At 40.1% G+C, this 18,056-nt stretch overlaps 1 protein-coding gene and 1 long non-coding RNA gene across 5 annotated transcripts in view; one reads left to right on the forward strand and one right to left on the reverse strand.

The window, feature by feature from the left end:
- PLB1 (phospholipase B1) overlaps nucleotides 1-17,727 on the reverse strand; it is a 78,397-nt gene extending 60,670 nt beyond the window's left edge. The window contains exons 1-16 of one of the 4 annotated variants that reach the window (XM_064414495.1): nucleotides 17,580-17,727; nucleotides 17,149-17,226; nucleotides 16,505-16,628; nucleotides 16,316-16,418; nucleotides 12,500-12,537; nucleotides 11,337-11,400; nucleotides 10,802-10,860; nucleotides 9,344-9,375; nucleotides 8,405-8,448; nucleotides 7,356-7,440; nucleotides 6,837-6,888; nucleotides 5,615-5,701; nucleotides 5,032-5,094; nucleotides 3,666-3,748; nucleotides 1,256-1,319; nucleotides 513-617 (exon numbers count right to left, since the gene is read on the reverse strand). In XM_064414495.1, coding sequence (XP_064270565.1) covers nucleotides 513-617; nucleotides 1,256-1,319; nucleotides 3,666-3,748; nucleotides 5,032-5,094; nucleotides 5,615-5,701; nucleotides 6,837-6,888; nucleotides 7,356-7,440; nucleotides 8,405-8,448; nucleotides 9,344-9,375; nucleotides 10,802-10,860; nucleotides 11,337-11,400; nucleotides 12,500-12,537; nucleotides 16,316-16,364 — 825 coding nt within the window. In that variant the 5' untranslated portion in view covers nucleotides 16,365-16,418; nucleotides 16,505-16,628; nucleotides 17,149-17,226; nucleotides 17,580-17,727. Of the gene's footprint in view, nucleotides 1-512; nucleotides 618-1,255; nucleotides 1,320-3,665; nucleotides 3,749-5,031; nucleotides 5,095-5,614; nucleotides 5,702-6,836; nucleotides 6,889-7,355; nucleotides 7,441-8,404; nucleotides 8,449-9,343; nucleotides 9,376-10,801; nucleotides 10,861-11,336; nucleotides 11,401-11,535; nucleotides 11,656-12,499; nucleotides 12,538-16,315; nucleotides 16,419-16,504; nucleotides 16,629-16,836; nucleotides 17,110-17,148; nucleotides 17,227-17,579 lie in introns of those variants that run through there. The other 3 variants (XM_064414496.1, XM_064414498.1, XM_064414497.1) reach the window with 3 other exon arrangements.
- On the forward strand, nucleotides 11,757-15,876 carry LOC135297204 (uncharacterized). The gene is made up of 3 exons (XR_010359251.1): nucleotides 11,757-12,002; nucleotides 12,377-12,446; nucleotides 15,751-15,876. It is a non-coding gene; the product is annotated as an uncharacterized LOC135297204 (long non-coding RNA).
- Nucleotides 17,728-18,056: the final 329 nt, after the last annotated feature.

Raw genomic sequence — 18,056 nt, forward strand, 5'->3', positions numbered from 1 at the left:
ACATCCTAGACAATTCCATATTCATTCCCTACTGCCTACTCCAGAAAAACAGTCTGAGTTTCCACACTCATTGCAGGGATATAACTGTACTTTCCAATAGTTTACAAACACCTTTACCTTTTGTCCCTCTAACCCTTCTAAATACTTCACATTACCCACGTTTTTGTCAAACACCTGAGCATAAACAGGGATGAATATGGTGGTGACTACAAAGATATGGAAAAATCAGTGGCACTGACAGCTTCCAGACACTTGTGATTTTAGGTGTAGAGATGCCATAGCTTGATTTATCCTGGAGCATAACATTCAAAAAACACAGGATCTCTGACTCATGCTGTTTAAATCAAGTTCCACTCTCAGGACTTCTGTGTCTGGTCCTGAGGTATGTTCTTCCTGAGCTTGACCCTTATCTTCCAGAATAACAGAGCCTAGGACAGGAAAGCCTGCTGAACACTGCAATCAGTCTCAGCAGACACAAATCAGAAAGAATGGAGCAGCTTGCGTTTACTCACCAGTCCGAGCAGCAGATTTCTTCCTTGGAGAGAAGGCTGAAGAACAACAGTGAAGTCGTCCTTTTGATCAAACCTCTCAGACTCCAGTAGTTTTTCCAAAGCATCCTAAATAGACAACCATTTAATGAGATAAGTATTATTGGGTAGAGAGTACAATGTATGTGTGATTCATCAGGACTTAAAGTACATTTAAATTATCCCCATCCCTAATAAACCACAGAAATAAAATTGTGTAATCCAGAACAAACACAGTAATTTAATGAAATCTTGTTATACAACAACTTGAAAATCCTTGTAGCTATAAGAAAGATGGTTTACCTTCATTTTCTTTGACAGTGCAGTAAGCTTAGCAAGGCAATGAAATGTCACGTTTATTGCCACCTTGGCATGTTTAAAAGAAACTCTAGCACAACTGTTTTTGTCTTAACAGAAAATTTTCCTCCTCTAAATCACATGGCATTTTACTGGACAAGATGGATCATTTCTGGGATGGGATATGAAAAATCCTGGGTTGCCAAAAGTTATATAGACATTTAAAACTTAAAGAGATACTATGATCAATCAGGTATAGAGAGAATTTATTGTCAATATTCCTGAGAATAATGGGATTGGAATTGCTATGGATGTGTGATAGAAACTTCCTCACTGCTACTCCTCCCTTACCTCCTTGCTTCAGGCAGATCTGGCAAATGAGTAGACATGTCTAGCAATACAAGAGCCAAACAACAGAGAAGATGCCATACCTGATAGGACCACCTCAGTATGTTATCATGTAATGTGGAGTGTTCAACATAATTGCACTGATTCCTGCAGAAAAGAATTAAAAAACATGAAAGACATTATGAATTTTTGATAAACAAGGTGGATAGCATGAATTCTTTTAAGCCACTGACAAGAACATACCAAAGACTAAATTGTTGTATTTGTAGAAAAGGCTACATGGAACACGCTAATTTTTGATATAAACATAGAATTACATATATTCATATATCCGGAGCTTTGTATCTCTTTTTGATTTAAAAGCCTAATCAGTTGACAAGTATGCCAGACTTAGATTAGCACAGGATCTCACAAGCTAGCAACATGCTCAAGCTTAAAATAACAGCTGCATTGGTTTTCAAACATTTCCCTCCCTGTACTCACACAGGAAAATTGAACAAACTCAAAATATTTCCACAGGAACATTTTCTTTAGTATTTGACTTGAAGACCTTTATCTAGAAATGTGGATGGAAGTTACATAAGTTTATACATGCTAAAGGATGACTGGCACTGTCAGATTTCTGACCTGAAAGGTGCATATTTTTGAAGGTAGCTGGAGAATTCTGAAAGTTCCTAAAGGTGTAGATGGGAACAATATAAGATACACATAAGATTAGTCAGGTTCCAGCAAAATATACTCCCTTGAAATTTCCTGGATGGACTGGAATCTGAAAAAATTTCTGGGGGGTTTGCATATATAAGTAATAAGTATCTGTCAGGATCCTTTTCACAGAGCTTAGCTAAAGCCATAAAATGAGTGTTTTCTGATAAAGTGGTATTATCACTGCTGGTGAGTGAAAGAAATATAAAATCAAGACCAGAATCTTACCCAAGCCTAAGAGAGGAACCTCATAAAAAGAAAGCTGCATGGCTAAAAATGGGGTTCATGTACTACTTTCAGTGCAGATGCTTCTGTTTAGTAAGAAATTAGTAAAGGAGGGAACTTTAAACCCCATTATGTCCCAAACTTCAGTGCCTAAAGTTAAGGCACAGGACTGAAAGTGTCAACCACTATTATCCTCTTTGACTCTTGAAATTTCACATTTTGGTATGGATTTATATTTTTCTCTCAAAGCACAGTTCATAATGACAACTTAGCAACCAAATGCTCGAGGTCCTTATCTGGGACAGGATCTGGGACTGAGGCCGTCTAACTAGTGGGAACTGTGTTTATCAATCAGATAAACACAGCTATGAGAGCATGCTGACAATAAGAAAGAAAATTGCTTTAAGTACAAAAGCAAATATAGTAATACCTCACAGGAAAAAAAAATTTAGATCCATTTCATTTTATTTTTAAGGCCTTCAATATGTGGCAAGGCCCATAGTCCTGAACACAGCTTTTCCACATTTCTCACATTTTACCCCTTCATGTTTGTGCAGGAGAAATAAGCTAGAGTGCCCCATTCAGTCTCTTCTGACAAGGAATGCTTCTCCTCTCCCTGTATTTGTCAAGTACATGGTTACATAGCAGCCAGAACTCTTCCCCTGTTCCATCAGAACATCTCTGCAAAGCTTGTGAAACACTTCAGGATGACTATATTAGTACATATGGTGCCCTATGCCACGGCACAGGGAAAAAAATTACTATGGAGTAAGACAAAGTGTAATCTCACCAGCTGTAAACTACTCCATCATAATTGCTCATGTGCACACTCCTACTCCATACTAAATCGGGACACAAACTACTCATGCTTTTGTTACAAAGTACTGAGCAAGACAGATAAATAGATGCAGTCACCATAAGGAACTAACAACTTGGATGTTGTACCCTAGCATACCCTAAGCCTAAGTAGAATTTTTCCAATAGCCTAAAAACGTTCTTTAAAATCAGCTGCTCATTTTGTGAACACTGATATGTAGAAATTCAAACTTTCGAAGCCCCTACAGAGCTTCTGACTTGAGAGTTGCAGAACAAAAGTATCACTGAACAAAAAACTGGGGGTAGCTAGATGATGCAGTTTTGTGACCATAATCTGTCTAAGTGCTAGGTCTGGCTGGGATAGAGTTAACTTTCTGCAAAACAGCCCATATGGTGCTGTGTTTTGGATTTGTGGCTAAAACCATTGATAACAAACCAGTGCTTTGGCTCTTGGTGAATAGTGCTTGTACAGCATTGAGGCTTTCTCTTTTTCCATAACTCTGACCCGATATTTAAATATGCTGTCCAATTTGATAGGATAAAAAGCACTAGCTTCCTAATAAAAATATATCTTTCAGAGAGAGCATATCAGAAACAAAGTGAAGACTTAAAATCTTTTACGTACTTTTGTATTAAGGGCAGAAAAACAGCTCAACAGACTGCATCTCAGTCATAAAGTCAGTGCATATACATAGGTATTTGTTGAACACCAGCAGGAGACAGTGAAAAGAAGTTAAGGAAACCTGTTACCTGGCATTACTGTAATCTTGGCACACAAGAGAGGCAGTTGTGAGCTCAGTGGAATCCACTAGATTTACGAAGGCCTTGGGAACCTGCAGTTATAAAGTAAAAATTATTCATGCTAGATTTGCAATTAAAGATCAGCAAGCAGCAATTATGGTAAATTACGTCTAGAACTTCACATGTATTACCTCTGAGATTCTGCCTACGTAAAATCAATGACCTAAGTCTTTGCCAATTCTGTCCTGAACCCTGATCCTGTGCCTGCAATCTAGGATCATCATTTATAAAGTACTTGTGACCATGCTTTTTTGACTGAGACACAGCAATTCATTTTACATAACCAAAATGGCCACCAGCCAACTAAACTGAACTCAAATGAACTTGGGACTACCATTTTTGTGGCAACATAGAAATGCAAAGCTGGGGACGAATCATCCTGCATAATAGCACAAGCACTCATGCAACCCACCACACCTCTCCCCTCTGCAGAAAGCAGCTTTTCATTTACATAATGATCTTTCACTTTCATAACTGCACATAAACAGATTCTGGAAATAATAGTGGAGAGAATCTGAAGAGAATGTGTGGGTGGAATTTCCCCCATACACAACATTTGCTGAAGTCAGTTGGAGAAAAACGAGTGGTTGGGGTCTGATGCAACCAACTGTAGCAGGTTTAGAATATGCTGTAGGCCTTCAATGCAGCAAAACAAAATTAATGGAAGATGCTATTGAAATAATTCAGTTAAACAGTTTATAGTCTGCTTTAGTAGAAATCTATTCTCATCTAATCTACTATCATTAGTAGATCAAGACACAGCACAGAATGCTTCCCAGAAACCATCCTAGATAAGCAGATAATTCTTAGCTCAGCCAGCTAGAAAACCTTCAGAAAGGCTGAGATTTTTAAACTATCACAAAATAGGAAAAAAGGTCTATTATACGTATTTTAATGGATATTTTCCCTGGTCTGTAAAAGTCATCACCAGGGAGTTAGCAGCCTGTACACTTCAGCACCAGTAATTACATACCAGTTACTTTCACCAACAGCCCTGTTAAACATAACTTTCACACCTAGACAGATGAATTCCAATTTTCACATAAATCATCTTTAAAATACCCAAAGATTGAGTGGTACATTAGCTTGTGTTGCAAAACAGAGCAGTTACCCATCCATCCTTTCAGTTTGCATGCGTCAGATTTTTAAAAACAGGAGTAAAACACTTAGTGAAAACAAACAGAGCCAGTGGGTTGATGTTAATGAGACTGGTGTTCTAAGTCATGTGAAGAGTGATACAAGCTCTAGTCTAGTAGAGGAGACTGGAAAAATACACAAAGTATTCAGCTATTCAGGGTTGATGAATATGTCTTACCTTCTTATACAAAAAATCCAAGACAGCTGTAAGTTTTTCCAGGTTTTCCTGTATGCAGCTCTGCTGTAAATGAGAGGAGAAAGGGCATCAAAACTAGTAGAAAAAACAGTTATCCATTTCCTAAAAGTCACAAACTCTGTGTGTTGAGCTGTGAAGGGTTATTAAGAATCACTGCATTCTAAATTCAGCCTCAGCCAGCAACAAGTAAATAACATGGGAATTAGACTTGTAATTTAACTGCCTATAAATAGAGAACTTGACATATAGTAAAAAAAAAAGACAGGGATAGAGAAGAAAAGTATCTTTATACTTGAAGGTGGAAACCAGTTGTTCTACTAAGACATCTCAGAATAGGGATGGCAAATTAAGTACAGATGTCTATAAATACAAAACACATTGTTTTGTATTTATAGACATCTGTACTTAATGCACAAAATTATGTGCAATGCCTCGATCACTGGATCAAGGCATCTCAACATCCCACACCTAACTACCCCTTTGGTTCCCTGTGGCAGAGAGTAGAGTATGGGAAAGTGTCTTAACTACCTGCCTTGACTGCTAAACCACCTCACAAAGCACTTACCAGTTGTGTGGAAGCATAGGAGGAACATGAGGTTTCAGCACTAAAAAACACTGTGATCAGTTTCCAGTCATTTTGGAAGTCTATCATCTGGGAGAAAAAAATAAAGGAAGGTGATCTATTTGCTATTTTCCTCTCTCACACACAATTTGCTCTGGGTTCAAAACCAGCAAGATCAAGCAGTAGTCCACGGCCCGTTCCTCACTGTCTTGGTCCCTTCCATTTGACAAACCATCCAGCTTTTTCTTAGAGGACACAGCAAATGGATAGTTAGGCATCAAGTGCTGCAATTAAAGCTGAACACACACCTACAAGAAGCTCAGGATAGAGCCTGAAATTGCTGCTGCCATAGGATGCCACTACTGGAAAAGATGGGCATGGGCAGCTTAGCACAGAACTTGATATTGTCTCTTTCCATCACTGTTGCATCTTGCCAACAGGATTACTGTATATGAACTGCTGAGAGGGGTCACACTAGTGGGACAAAGACTGGAATAAAAAATTCTGAGAGCTGCTCAGATGTGCTCTGTTTATTAGGCAATGCTGTACAATCCTGAAGAGCCTTGGTTAGAACCACACAGTTCTACAAAAATGCATGCTAAATCCCTGTAGAGCAAAGAGGCAACAGCAGAATGGCCCTAGCAATTATATTTTCTCATTATTTCAAGACTATTTTATGAAATAACATTATGGTTAAGAATAAAGGAGAAATGAATGCTTAAAGCTGCAGGATGGGACCTAAAAAGCACTTAGCCACAAGGGATAATTCAAGCTCTCACCAGCATCACCAAAGCATATTTAGGTCTTTATTGGCCTTTTTGAAAACATGTTTCTAAAAGACCAAAAAGGAACTGAAGAGACAAATACTGAGAATTATTATTTTGGAATTGACTTCTAAGAAATACTGGTACAGAGTTACAGAGTGTAGCTAGCAGAAGTCTCACATTTTTAGCCAACAGAAAGCAAACATGCTGTCTTCCCTACCAAGCTCTTCAGTGCTTTGACAAAAGCAAAAAAGGTGGGATACTTTCAGAAAAAAAACTCTGTACTTGAAAAGCACAGAATTGATTATTAATTACAACAGAAAGACTGAAGTCCATTAACCTCAAGAAATGGCATTTTTTGCTTTGAAAGATTTTGAGCACTGTTTAAGTATTAAACCACTTTTCTACCTTTTTCTGCTTCAACACCATGCTTTCTGAATTGTCCTGTGCTTTAAACAAACCTGATCCACTTTCATGAGCTTCACTATTTCTTCAGCTTGATGCAGGAGGTCTCTGAAAAGAAGAAAGGAAGAGAGAAATTATGAAGGCATCAGTAAGGTTAAAGCTTTGGCTGGTTTTTACCATTGAATCAAACACCTTTTGAGGATTCAGGTTGGATTAATCTTTTCCTAAATGTGTTATGATTAAACAATTCACTGTGCTACCCAGAGAGCTTTGGGTGATTAGTTCATATTCAGCTACCTGACTTCCAGACATGTGCACTTAGATAAAAACAGCAGCTTAGTAGGCACACCTCAACTTCTATTTGAGCCAAAAATTTGTTTTGCAGCTATAAAAGAGACCTGATTTTAACTCTGGTGATAGAACAGACCCCAAAGTGGGGCTTTGTTCCTCCTGATTCTGACAGGTGCCAACTGAGCAACAATGACAGCCTCTGCCAGTACTGAGCACAGTGTAGCAAAGATTTCCATCCTTCCCCTTGTACACCAACTGCCCAGCCAAAAGTCCCTCAGACTCACCTGGCTTGACTGTCTGGCATCTCTCCTGCTGTGCCAGGTGGAGGGGACAGATGTAGGACCGAGGGGTTGAAGGTGCTAATGAGAGCTGAATGACACACACAGGTTAGGAGATTTCTGCATCCAACAGACTGCTACTCTGCTGATTCATTAAACACAGCTGGACTAAAACAGCACCAGGGCATGTAAAGTCTGAGGATCCCTTGGCAAGCATGAGAGGTATGGTTAAGCCCCTCTGCAGCTGTTTTCCTTGGTCCTATTCCTCACCTTGTGAAGTGAAGGCTTGATGTCTGTGTTTGCCTTCAGACTCAGGTCAAAAACCTCTGTCCCCATCTCATGTCAGCCACAAGTATCGTAGGTGGGCTTAAATATAGGGCAGCTGTAGAAATGAAGCTACTGGGAAAGGTTACCCAGGGAGACTCATAAAACACCAGTGAGTTGCCATGTTTTAAACCCCTTTCACAGGGAAATAGACACCACAACAAGGAGTTAAGATACAAGGAAGATGAGGTGGAGGGCAGGACCCTGGAGCCATGTATTTCATGCCCACAGCATTTCAGTGGGCATGAAACTTCTACTTGCAATACCCTTTAAGCAAGTAAAGGCTGACTTCAGAGACAGACAACAAATTCCCGGATGTGGAGCATCTATGGCAGTCCCAGTATAAATTCTAAGCACATGGCAGTTCTGGGCAGGCAAATCCATACAAGATTTCACTGGGACAGCATGGGCCACAAGAACACACCAGCAGAGACTGTGTAGTGGGTAGAAATAAGAGGCCAAAAAACCTTGTTGGGCATTTAAGCATCTTGCAGCAGTCTGTCACATCCCCTCCTCACTGCTGTTTGTCAAACACAGTCTCTTTAAAGCCATCATGGACAACCCAAGCTGGCTGTACTCATGTCCCCAGGTACACCACCCTTCAGGCTTCCCTTACACCCCTGCTGTGTGCCTGTGCTGCACATGCTCTGCAGCCCAGCAGAGCCCTGAAGCTCCTGCCAGCAAGCTGTTAAATTAATTTGATGAAGTTTTAGTGTGACAGCAAGACGCACCTGCTAAAGTTGCCATGCTTATTTCAAGGAAGTTCTTTCCTGAGCTATAGAAAGGGAAGAGAAAACAGGAAGTTCCTGTTATTCCATTTCTCAAAGAAAAATTATATTACAGCACAGCCTCAATTTCTTATTAGTTATGCTGCATCTCAGAGTGAAATTCATGGCAGCTGTTGCAAGTAAGAATGGGGCCTTTCTTTCCCCAAAACTGTCATGTCATCAGCTACTGCTGAGTAAGAACACAGTCTCAGATCTCAAATTTTTGTCTTTTTACCCTCTTCATGTTGCAGTACTTGTGCTTGCTTACACGTAGGTATAAGTGATGCAAGGGCCCCTCCGTGTATACCCACGTACAAGTGGACACATGTTTTTGCAACCATTAAAAAAACTTAATCTTTAAAGTTTATCTGTGCAGCACTAAATCCTCATCTGCAAGGATCAAAAGATGAGGATTTAGCGCTGCACAGATACTCAAAAGATCTGCACAGACCTGCAACTACAAGGTTTAGCCATGTGTTCTCTCACTGATTTGGAGCTGCTGAAGGGGCATGGGAGAAGGAAATGGTGTAAAACTTGTCCATGAAGCACTGGGAATAAGCCAAGCAGATTGGGTATCAGTAGTCCAGGGTATCTGGATTACTGAGTTCTTTCTTAGCTCTGATAAATCCCTGCTTTCTTATCTCTAACTAGTGAATTATTATATTTATTGCCTAGGATTTATCACACAGCAATGATTCTTAATCAAGGGTATTGCAACCCGTAGATAATTCTATATCCTGCATAAGTACAAAAAATATGTTACCAAAGGACAGGGAACATTTCAGTGTCTCAAAATCCTCTCTATAAAACAAAACAAAAAAAAAGCTTGGGCCTAACTCCCGCACTAAGACACTACAGAGATTAGGATAATGAAACTTATAAAAGCTAACTATTAATTCTTACCTTTGGAGTAAATCCTCACCAGATCCTGGTGTCTGTGAACAAAGAAGCAATAAGAATAATATTAACTAAAGTGTAAACTAGACCTAGGTATGCTGTTCTCCTACCATATTTTAGTCCTGTTAGACATAGTATTGTTTTCTATATACTCCTTTCCATTATGTTGTAATCACTCACAGATTTAGATTATTTTCCAGAACTTCCCTATTGCAGTGTATTTTCATAATCTGGTAACCCTTTCTTAGTTACTGCTTTCATTAATAATTTTTTAATATATGGCTTAAAATAGAATTTGATTTGTTGAAATCAAATTCCATAAAATGAAATGCCATTCTGGGCCAAATATCTCTGGATCTACTCCCACTCCTTTTCAACCAGGGACATGACCTGAAGTCATTTAGATAATTTACATAGATGGCACTCAGACAGAAGAGAGTCTGTTAAAAAGAAACTACATCAACAGAGGAACTTCACTGATTTCAGAGAATTTCACGAGGAAACAGAGATGTTTACTCTAGGAAAGCAAACATTCCCTAAAAGAAGATCATTTACATGTTTTTCTACGACACCCGCACAAGCAACAAGGACACCAGCACAAAGAAGACTTGGTCCAAAGGGCTGTGCACCTGGGTGAAGCACCCTTGCATTCAGGACAATCATTTTTTTCAAAAGAGAGAGGTACTCACAAGGAGTCCAGAAGTGTTGATTTTGTAAAGGAAAAGTATTATGTATTCATGGATACCATCTCAAATTTGAAAGTTGTTTTGTAATAAGGGAGACTGTCCCCCATTTTTCACAGTCACAGCCTCTCCAATGGCTATCAATTTTTGCTCTACAGGCATTTCTACACTTCCTCAAAGCATGAGAATTGTACTTAAATGCTTTTAATTGGACCTCAAATCAGCTTCAGATATTCACTTCCAACTATTCAGACAAATAAAGATCATCCAAATCTAACTATATTATTACAGGCAGGAGAACTTTACCTACTGATCTATACAGCAGAAACATATATTTATGATTCTTGTAGACCTTCTGCCTTCCAGGTAGGAAACCTGTTTCTACAGAAAACACTTGATGAGGTGGAAAATCTACTGGATTTCTCAACAATTTGTGTTTGTTCCAGTTTGAATTTTCCCAGCATCTTCTTCCAGTTATTCAGTCTGTTATGCTCATTGTTAGGAAAATCCATGCACTCTAATCAAATATCATGGTTCTCTGCAAGAACACTGTGATCACATTTCCTCCTGCACGAAGTCAGCTGGCTATTTTTAGACTCAGGGCATATTGGAACACTGAACAGCAGGTATTTCCAGCCATTTTTTTCACCAGAAGTCTTTGATGCTTGTGGAAAGATTGAAGTTCTGAACACCCTGAGACCCCAAACTACATCATCAGCGGACTTCATCATCACAACAGAGGAAATGGGTCACATTCAGCACATTTCCTGCTTGTACTTACTCTTTGAAAACTTCCTATTGCAGTGACTGCTTTAATGTCAGCTGGCCTTAGAGCATGAACTGCGGAAAAGCAAGACTTCAGGTTACAAAAAATCCCTAACACAGTAACTCCAAAAGAAGGTTACATTCAGCAGTATATTAAAACAAAGCTGGCTAAAATGGTAACAAGTCTATACTGACCACTTGGATTGGAGGTTTTAAATTAGTCAGAAAGCATGAAAATCTTTACTCAGGTGTTCAGCAAATACTCTGGGTGTTTAGAAGCACTGAAATGTTCAACCATCAAGCAAGAAAAGATCAAAAAACACTTCTGAGAATGACTGAAGTAATAGTGGCACCCCTAATCATCAGCTGAAGAAACAAAGGTAGAAAAGTAATCACAAATGGAACAAAAAACTAAGGAGTTTATAGAGCCTAGCTCCACTTCAGTCAATCCCATACATAGGCATCTCCACAAACAGCTGATTTCTGCCCCAGCCCATTCTCAAATAATTTTGTGAGGGAAAGCCTCTGCAGAGAAAATATCAAACACAAACCTGAAGATGAAGGGGTCTCAGGGAATGTCGCCTGCTCACATGAAAACTGCAAGCTTCTTAGAGCCTTAGACATAAACAAATAAATATGGTTGATTGCTTAAATCTAACACGCAAATTTGTTGAATGAGGGGTCCTACAGGCTCCATTCTCACACGCAACCAAGATTTTACTCATGTAAACAACTTCAAAGAACAATTACACATCTGTTAGAAATACATGGGAACACAGATCTGGACAGCTGCATCTTCAGTTAACTCTTCTAGAACTTGACACTTTCTGCTCAGTTTTCTTATTGGCTGCCACAGCACTGGGCCTGAGCAAACAATGAAATGTGCTGAACACATCCTGCTGCAGTGACTGCTGAATCTGGAAGAGGTCATAAGGACAGCTACTGCAGGCATCTCTGTGTGCCAAGGGGCACCCAACTGACACAACAAAACACCTCCAATATGCAACAGGAAAGGCAGAATGAACCACTTCTGGCTCCTTAACAACACCTGGCCAGGTGATCAGAGAAGGCAAGGATGTGAGTGATATTCAGTCAGCATGAGAGACAGCTCAGTACCATCAGGAACATTGTTCAATGCCATCCTACATCCTTATGGTAGGCACAGCCCAACATCAAGTTCTTTAAAGGGACATGAAAGGCAATCCTTGCCTCCCCAGGTGACTTGGCAAGGGATTCCCTCATCACAATGACCATGAGTAGCTGTCTGACGATCCCTAATATCTAAAGGTTAAATCTATATAGTGACACAGGCCACCAGGGTCCCCACACATTCCCTAATGCCCAGCTGGAGGACTTTAAGGATGCAGACAATTTGCACTGTTATAAAGCAAATAAGAGTTTAATTCTGTGTTTCTAAAAGAGCAACAGAGCATCTAGGAACAAGTGCTAACCACAAACGACCTACATACAGGATATGCAACCTAATAACAAACATTGCTCGGAGAAAACCTCATTTCCTGATTACGTTCTGTAATCTTGCAGCTGCACTATCACATTGCTGACTCACTGGCTTTGCATTTCTTCTTTGCAGAAGCAGTTTGGAGCAACAAGCTGCATTCTTTCTTCTTCTGCCTGCCTCAGAGGAAGCAACAGCTTGACAGGTAATGATAGGTATTGAAAACATAAAAAAAAGAAAGTTGTATTCATACTTTACCTCTAGTTTCTCATATTCTTCCTGATCATCTGCATTACCTTAAAAACATTAAATAAAGGGTTATGCTATATATTTTTTTTTAACCTTAGGGAAAAAAAAAAAGCTCCATAAGACTTAATATACCTAAAAGCACACAATCTGGAGAGAAGGCACCTTTCTCATCTGCCCTCCTTTCCAAAGATGAGGCTCATTCCAGTAAGAAAACATATTTTCTTTGATTTTGTATACTAGAAAAAGCTTTTAGTTATTATAAGCAGGTGATATCTCTTGAAATTAGTGGAATGTGATGAATTTATAGCAACAGGTGATGAACTGCTTGTGGATCCCCTCAAATAACCCCATCTTTCACAGACCTTCTCTACCTGCTTTCCTCTTCAGCATATTTCATACACTGCTATAGTCTCATTTTATCCAAATTTAGAGTAGTTTGAACATGTACAAGGTGAATTCCTTAGAAAGGAGCAATTCACATTAATCTACATCTTCCACAGTCAGGGAGCAGCATAATACTGTTGTGAGTTTGCCATAGTGATACAGAAACAGCTGCAATTTATTCTCTTAGTAGAGTGTTGGCAGACAAAATAGCCTGTGGAGCCAGGAGTTAGGCCTGCAGATGTTTCAGTAAACATTACTCTCTTTCCTTGAGTATACACTTGGATTTATACAAATAGATTTTGGTTTATTCTAGAATTTCCACAAAGCTAGCCACAAAGCCCAGGTTAGCTGAACTTCAAAGCACGCTCTCAGCTGTTCTTGCTTGCCCCACTGAAGCCATCAGCATCCAGCAAGTCTTATACAGAATTAGAATAATTGTCCTTTAACAGTCAGGAGCTATTTTTGGAATATTTAGCCCTGCTGAGTACTTTTGGCTTGTACACCTTACTTTCTGTGTCAATGACAGAGTAAGAGCTGAGCCAGCTCAGTCCAGCAGGTGAGACATCCTCGGGTGCAGGGCAGCCAGGGGTGCTCACACTGCAGGAAGATGTGCCTGGCACGGGCAGGGGGCTCTGGCAGCCTCTGGGGACATGGGTACCTGTGCACACTGTCAGTGTGGTGACACAAGCCACTACTGCTCCCCATGACCACCTCAGCCTGTCACCTGTGCCACACTACATGACCATATTCAATGAATGGCAGCAACTTCTATACGTGGAGTTTTTTCCCTACTTGGGTTTCAGCCATGAGCTATTTGCCCATGTACATTATTTTTACATTACTTTGTAGAAGGCTGAGACAGTTTCCTGGCTGTTGTGTGACATATTTTTAACATTTCTGCCTGTTCAGTCTGTGGGTTTTGATGATGCTTTACTCAGGACAATAAACACAACCCCAACTCTGTTTGGGATACTGGAGGCAAAAGCAATGAGGGACTTGTCTGCATCACACAAATCTACTGCAGGAACTCTGTATCTGAGAATTTTAACATTAATGTCAACTACCTTTGAGAATAGTTGCTTAGATTACATTGAGAGAGAAAGAGGATCCAGTCCCAACTTCCAGGACTCAGGGAGTTGGAGGAACAGTTTTAATGTGTCAAACTTAAAGACTGTCTAGTCTGGGATCTTGCCTCTGACAATATCTAAATGCAGATGTTTAGGCAAAGAATAAGGAAAATACAGTTATATTTCCATTTTCTAACCTCCCAATTATCCATACTACTGTGCTCCCCAAGCAAGCAATTACTTAATGTTGGTGAATTCCTTTCCCATCTTTCTTCCACAAATTTGCCTATTTGTTTTTCTAATACTTTCACACTTTTGGTTTCCCCAAGAATTGTGGCAAAAGATGCTTCATCACTCAATTAAATGTTGGAAAAACTACTTCTCATTTGTTAATAACCTGATTGTTTCCTTGTTGTTCTTGTAAAGAGTAGTCATTCCCTAGTTTCTGCAAAATTTGCCATTTTGCATGTGCCTGTATGTTTTTTATCATATACTTATCCCTTCTTCTCCAGGCTGAAGAGACAGTTTCTCTGATCTCATGTTGAAGTTTTTTTCCTAAATCTGACCACTCTCCCCTTTATCCTCCTCCTAGGTTTTACCACATCTTTTTTGAGATGAAAAATCCAGACCACTGTCAAGATGCAGGTGAACCATGGCCCTGTACACAGCAGCAGCAATGTGGTTTTTATGCTGTGCTCTTGCTAACTCCTGAAATAATTTCTCCTGACTATCATCAGCACTGATGTCTTCAGACAGTTGTGTTCTGGGGCCAAGCAGTATCTATTCAGAATTCACCTTAGCACACACATAGATAAGAGTAATATATAAGGGGAAAACTTAGTCTAAATTTTCATTCTAATCATCCTGAATAGCTTTGCACCAACAAGTTAGAATCCACCCTTATCCAGATCACTTCTGAACATGTGCAGAGCCCACATCCCAACACAGATCAATATGAGCATCACAGTTAATAAAATAGACACATTCATATTTCTGCTTGGCTCACTCCCTTGGGTGGATATCATCTAATCCTGGCAGTTCTTTTACTATTTGTCATCAGTTTGTTCAAGGATTTGGTCATTGCTCCTCTTGTTGCCTGTGCTGAAAGGCTTGGTGGGCAAGGCCTTTTTTAAGCTGTTATGCAAGGACACCAGAGACAAAAAGAATTTGTCAGGCTTCAGCCTTCTTTTATACATCAGTCAGTCCTACAGACTCCATCTTTCAGAAGAATTTGGAAAATAATTTATTGGTTTTCATTCCTTTAGCAATAATTCATTGTTTCTCTTCAGATTAATTTTTGTGTTGGCTGATTAAATTTTAACCTCTTCAGTTTTCTTAGTTTGTTTTGGATTTACACTTTCCATAGGAAAACTTTAACTCCTGCTACTCCCAGTATTATAGTTACTCTCTTACTATACCATTGAATAATTTTAACTTGCATTTTCAATTTTCTTGACATAAAAAAGAAAGTATTTTTCAGACAATTCTCCCAAAATTTGGGAGAAAGATTCTAACTCCTTCCTCCCTTGCTCTTACAGTTAATATGTTTCAGCAAACAATTCTTATAGGCTGCTATCAATCAACATCCTTTTTCCTGAATAAAGTTTTCAGAGGAACTACAGCCACTGTGCATATTTTTCACTAAATTAAAAAGCTCAGCTGTTATAATTTCTTCTAATTACTTCAGGAACCAAAACCTTCTAACAGTTTATTATTTATCAGAGCACCTTATAATCCTCTGAAGATAGTGATCATCACAGCCTACTGCTAAGGTAAAGCACTATTACTTTATTCATTATTTTCTTACAGGCAGAGACCTGAAGCACAGAGCCAATAAAGCCAAAGCATACACAGCATTTTCAGTCTTGAGCACCTACAAAAATATCATTGGCACCAAACATGGACTTCAGAGACCCAGTATAGGGAATAAGGACTCCCCCTACCATGAATATTACAGAAATCTGAACAATGCCTGGAATGCCAGAATGCTGAGTAACCCTTCACTTAATCTTCTATCACTGAAAAGAAGATGATCACAGTTATGAATTCAGAGAAAACCTCTGTTCCTTGCTTGAATTTCTGCACCATTTTGGCACAGATCTCACTGCTAGTCTAATTGTTTGGTGATGTTTGTCTCACCAGAATGCCTCAGTGCCTTAGCACAGTCTATCCCCAGAACAGTGCAAACCAATGAATACATCTTCATCAAAAAATGATCAAACATAGCCAAAACTGCATTTAAGATCACAGTTTTACTCACAGATTTTCTTCATCCCGCTTCTAAAACTCCTGCTATACACCCACCTTGCAACTAAAAATAGATATTCCCAAATACTGTGCAATGCAAATTTTCAAAGGGCCTTCCAAAACTTACCTTCTGAGGAGAGCAACCAAAGGAACAGCACACCTAACAATAGCTTCATGGTAACCACCTCTATGAATGATAATCCTGGAGTGCTGCGTTTTAGATGTTAAGGCTGAAAAGAAAGAAATTCTCTTCCTTTTTCTCCTTTATACCTTGAAAGTTGATAAGTCAGCAGCCATAAAACTTATTAGCTTCTACCTTTGGAAAGCAAAGTGACGATGATATCTCATTTCATTGCCCATCCAAGGGTCAGAGAAGGGCACAGCTTCTCTCACTTTGTTCAGACAGAGCTGGCCATTTTTCAGGAGAATTCTCAGCAAATCTAAGGACCAAGATCACATGAGTCAGCTTCCAGCAGGGTCAAGGCTCTTTCAGGCAATACATAACATATTAGTTTGGCATTAGCCTGCCTCTGCCAGTCAGGGAAGGAGCCTCTGCTCCTGAGGTGACAAGGACAACTGAACCCTATGCAGCAGCCCACACCCACCCAGACAGGAAGGTTGTGCTCTTCCTTTTGTCTCTTTCCCTACCTGTGCTCTTTTCTTGCCTTCAACCAGACTCATGCTGTGCCTGTTTCTCTTCTGCTAGTTCCTCTTCTGGCAGATTTTCCTTCGCTGGGTTGTGCCTCACCAGTATGTGCCATGACAGAGCAGTGCTAGACAAGCAGGATCAGTAACTCTGCCCTCACACTGCACAGGTCTCCAAACCCCTTGCTGTGACACTATTACAGCAGCAGTCACTTCAGCAGAGTCAGAGAGCGTGCAGAAATGCCAGCTAGACTGTGATACAACACCCCCCAGTGAGACTACCACCATGCCTCAGCTACAGCAGCAGGGTCAAACCTCTGAAGAGCAGCCTGCTGTCCTCACACACAACACCAGAGTGACCTTTGGCCTCTTCAAGCCCACCAGAGAGAGCTCCTACATGAATAATGGGAGTCTGCTTAAGTAAAGAGCTTTAAATGCTTAAATAAGCCACTAACACACCCAACTCAGGCAGTCTAACCCATCCTTCAAAGGGGTTTTTGTTTATTTGGGCTTTCTGTTCTTTCATGATAGAAATTTGACATTCCTTGAAGGAACATGTTGGAGGTAGATCTTGTGATCATTTCTTTCCAAAAACCAGGAATGCTATATTAATTCTGAACATGAACAGCTGTTGTTCAGAGCAAGATGCAAGGAGGAATGTACATAGACAGGGGAAAGCATTCCTTCACCCCCTGAACCTGCACCCTCAACTCAGCAAAAGCATACCAGCACAAGGGACTTCTCACCTCAGACACAGCAGCATGTTCAAGTCTGAGAGGGATGAGCTCATTCTGCTCGGGGGACACCTGAAACAGTCTGACCAAACCCAAACTCCTTTAACCAGTAAGGTAACGAAAAGTTAAAGCCTTACTCAGTGTCAGGGCACAGCACCACCCCAGCAAGCCTGGGCTGAGCTGCAGGGGCAGTCCCAGGCACCTGGTCAGAATGAGGGGGTGCAGGTGAGGCTGGTCAGGACCATCGTCACCTCACAGTCAAGGAGGCAGTGCACAGTCTCAGCGTGGATGGGAGTTACCTTTTGTGGGTTTTGTCATTACATCCAAGGGTTTGTGGCTGCTTCACTCCTCAAGGAAAAGCTCTCACTATCAAAAGTCTGAGAAACAGACTTGAAGACCTGGAAGTGTTTAAAACCCCAGAAAGCCTCTTCCTCATTGTACACCAAGAAAAACACAAAAAGGAAGGTTGCAATAATTCATTCATTTGCC

The sequence above is a fragment of the Passer domesticus genome, chromosome 3, assembly GCF_036417665.1.
Source record: "Passer domesticus isolate bPasDom1 chromosome 3, bPasDom1.hap1, whole genome shotgun sequence".
NCBI lineage: Eukaryota > Metazoa > Chordata > Aves > Passeriformes > Passeridae > Passer > Passer domesticus.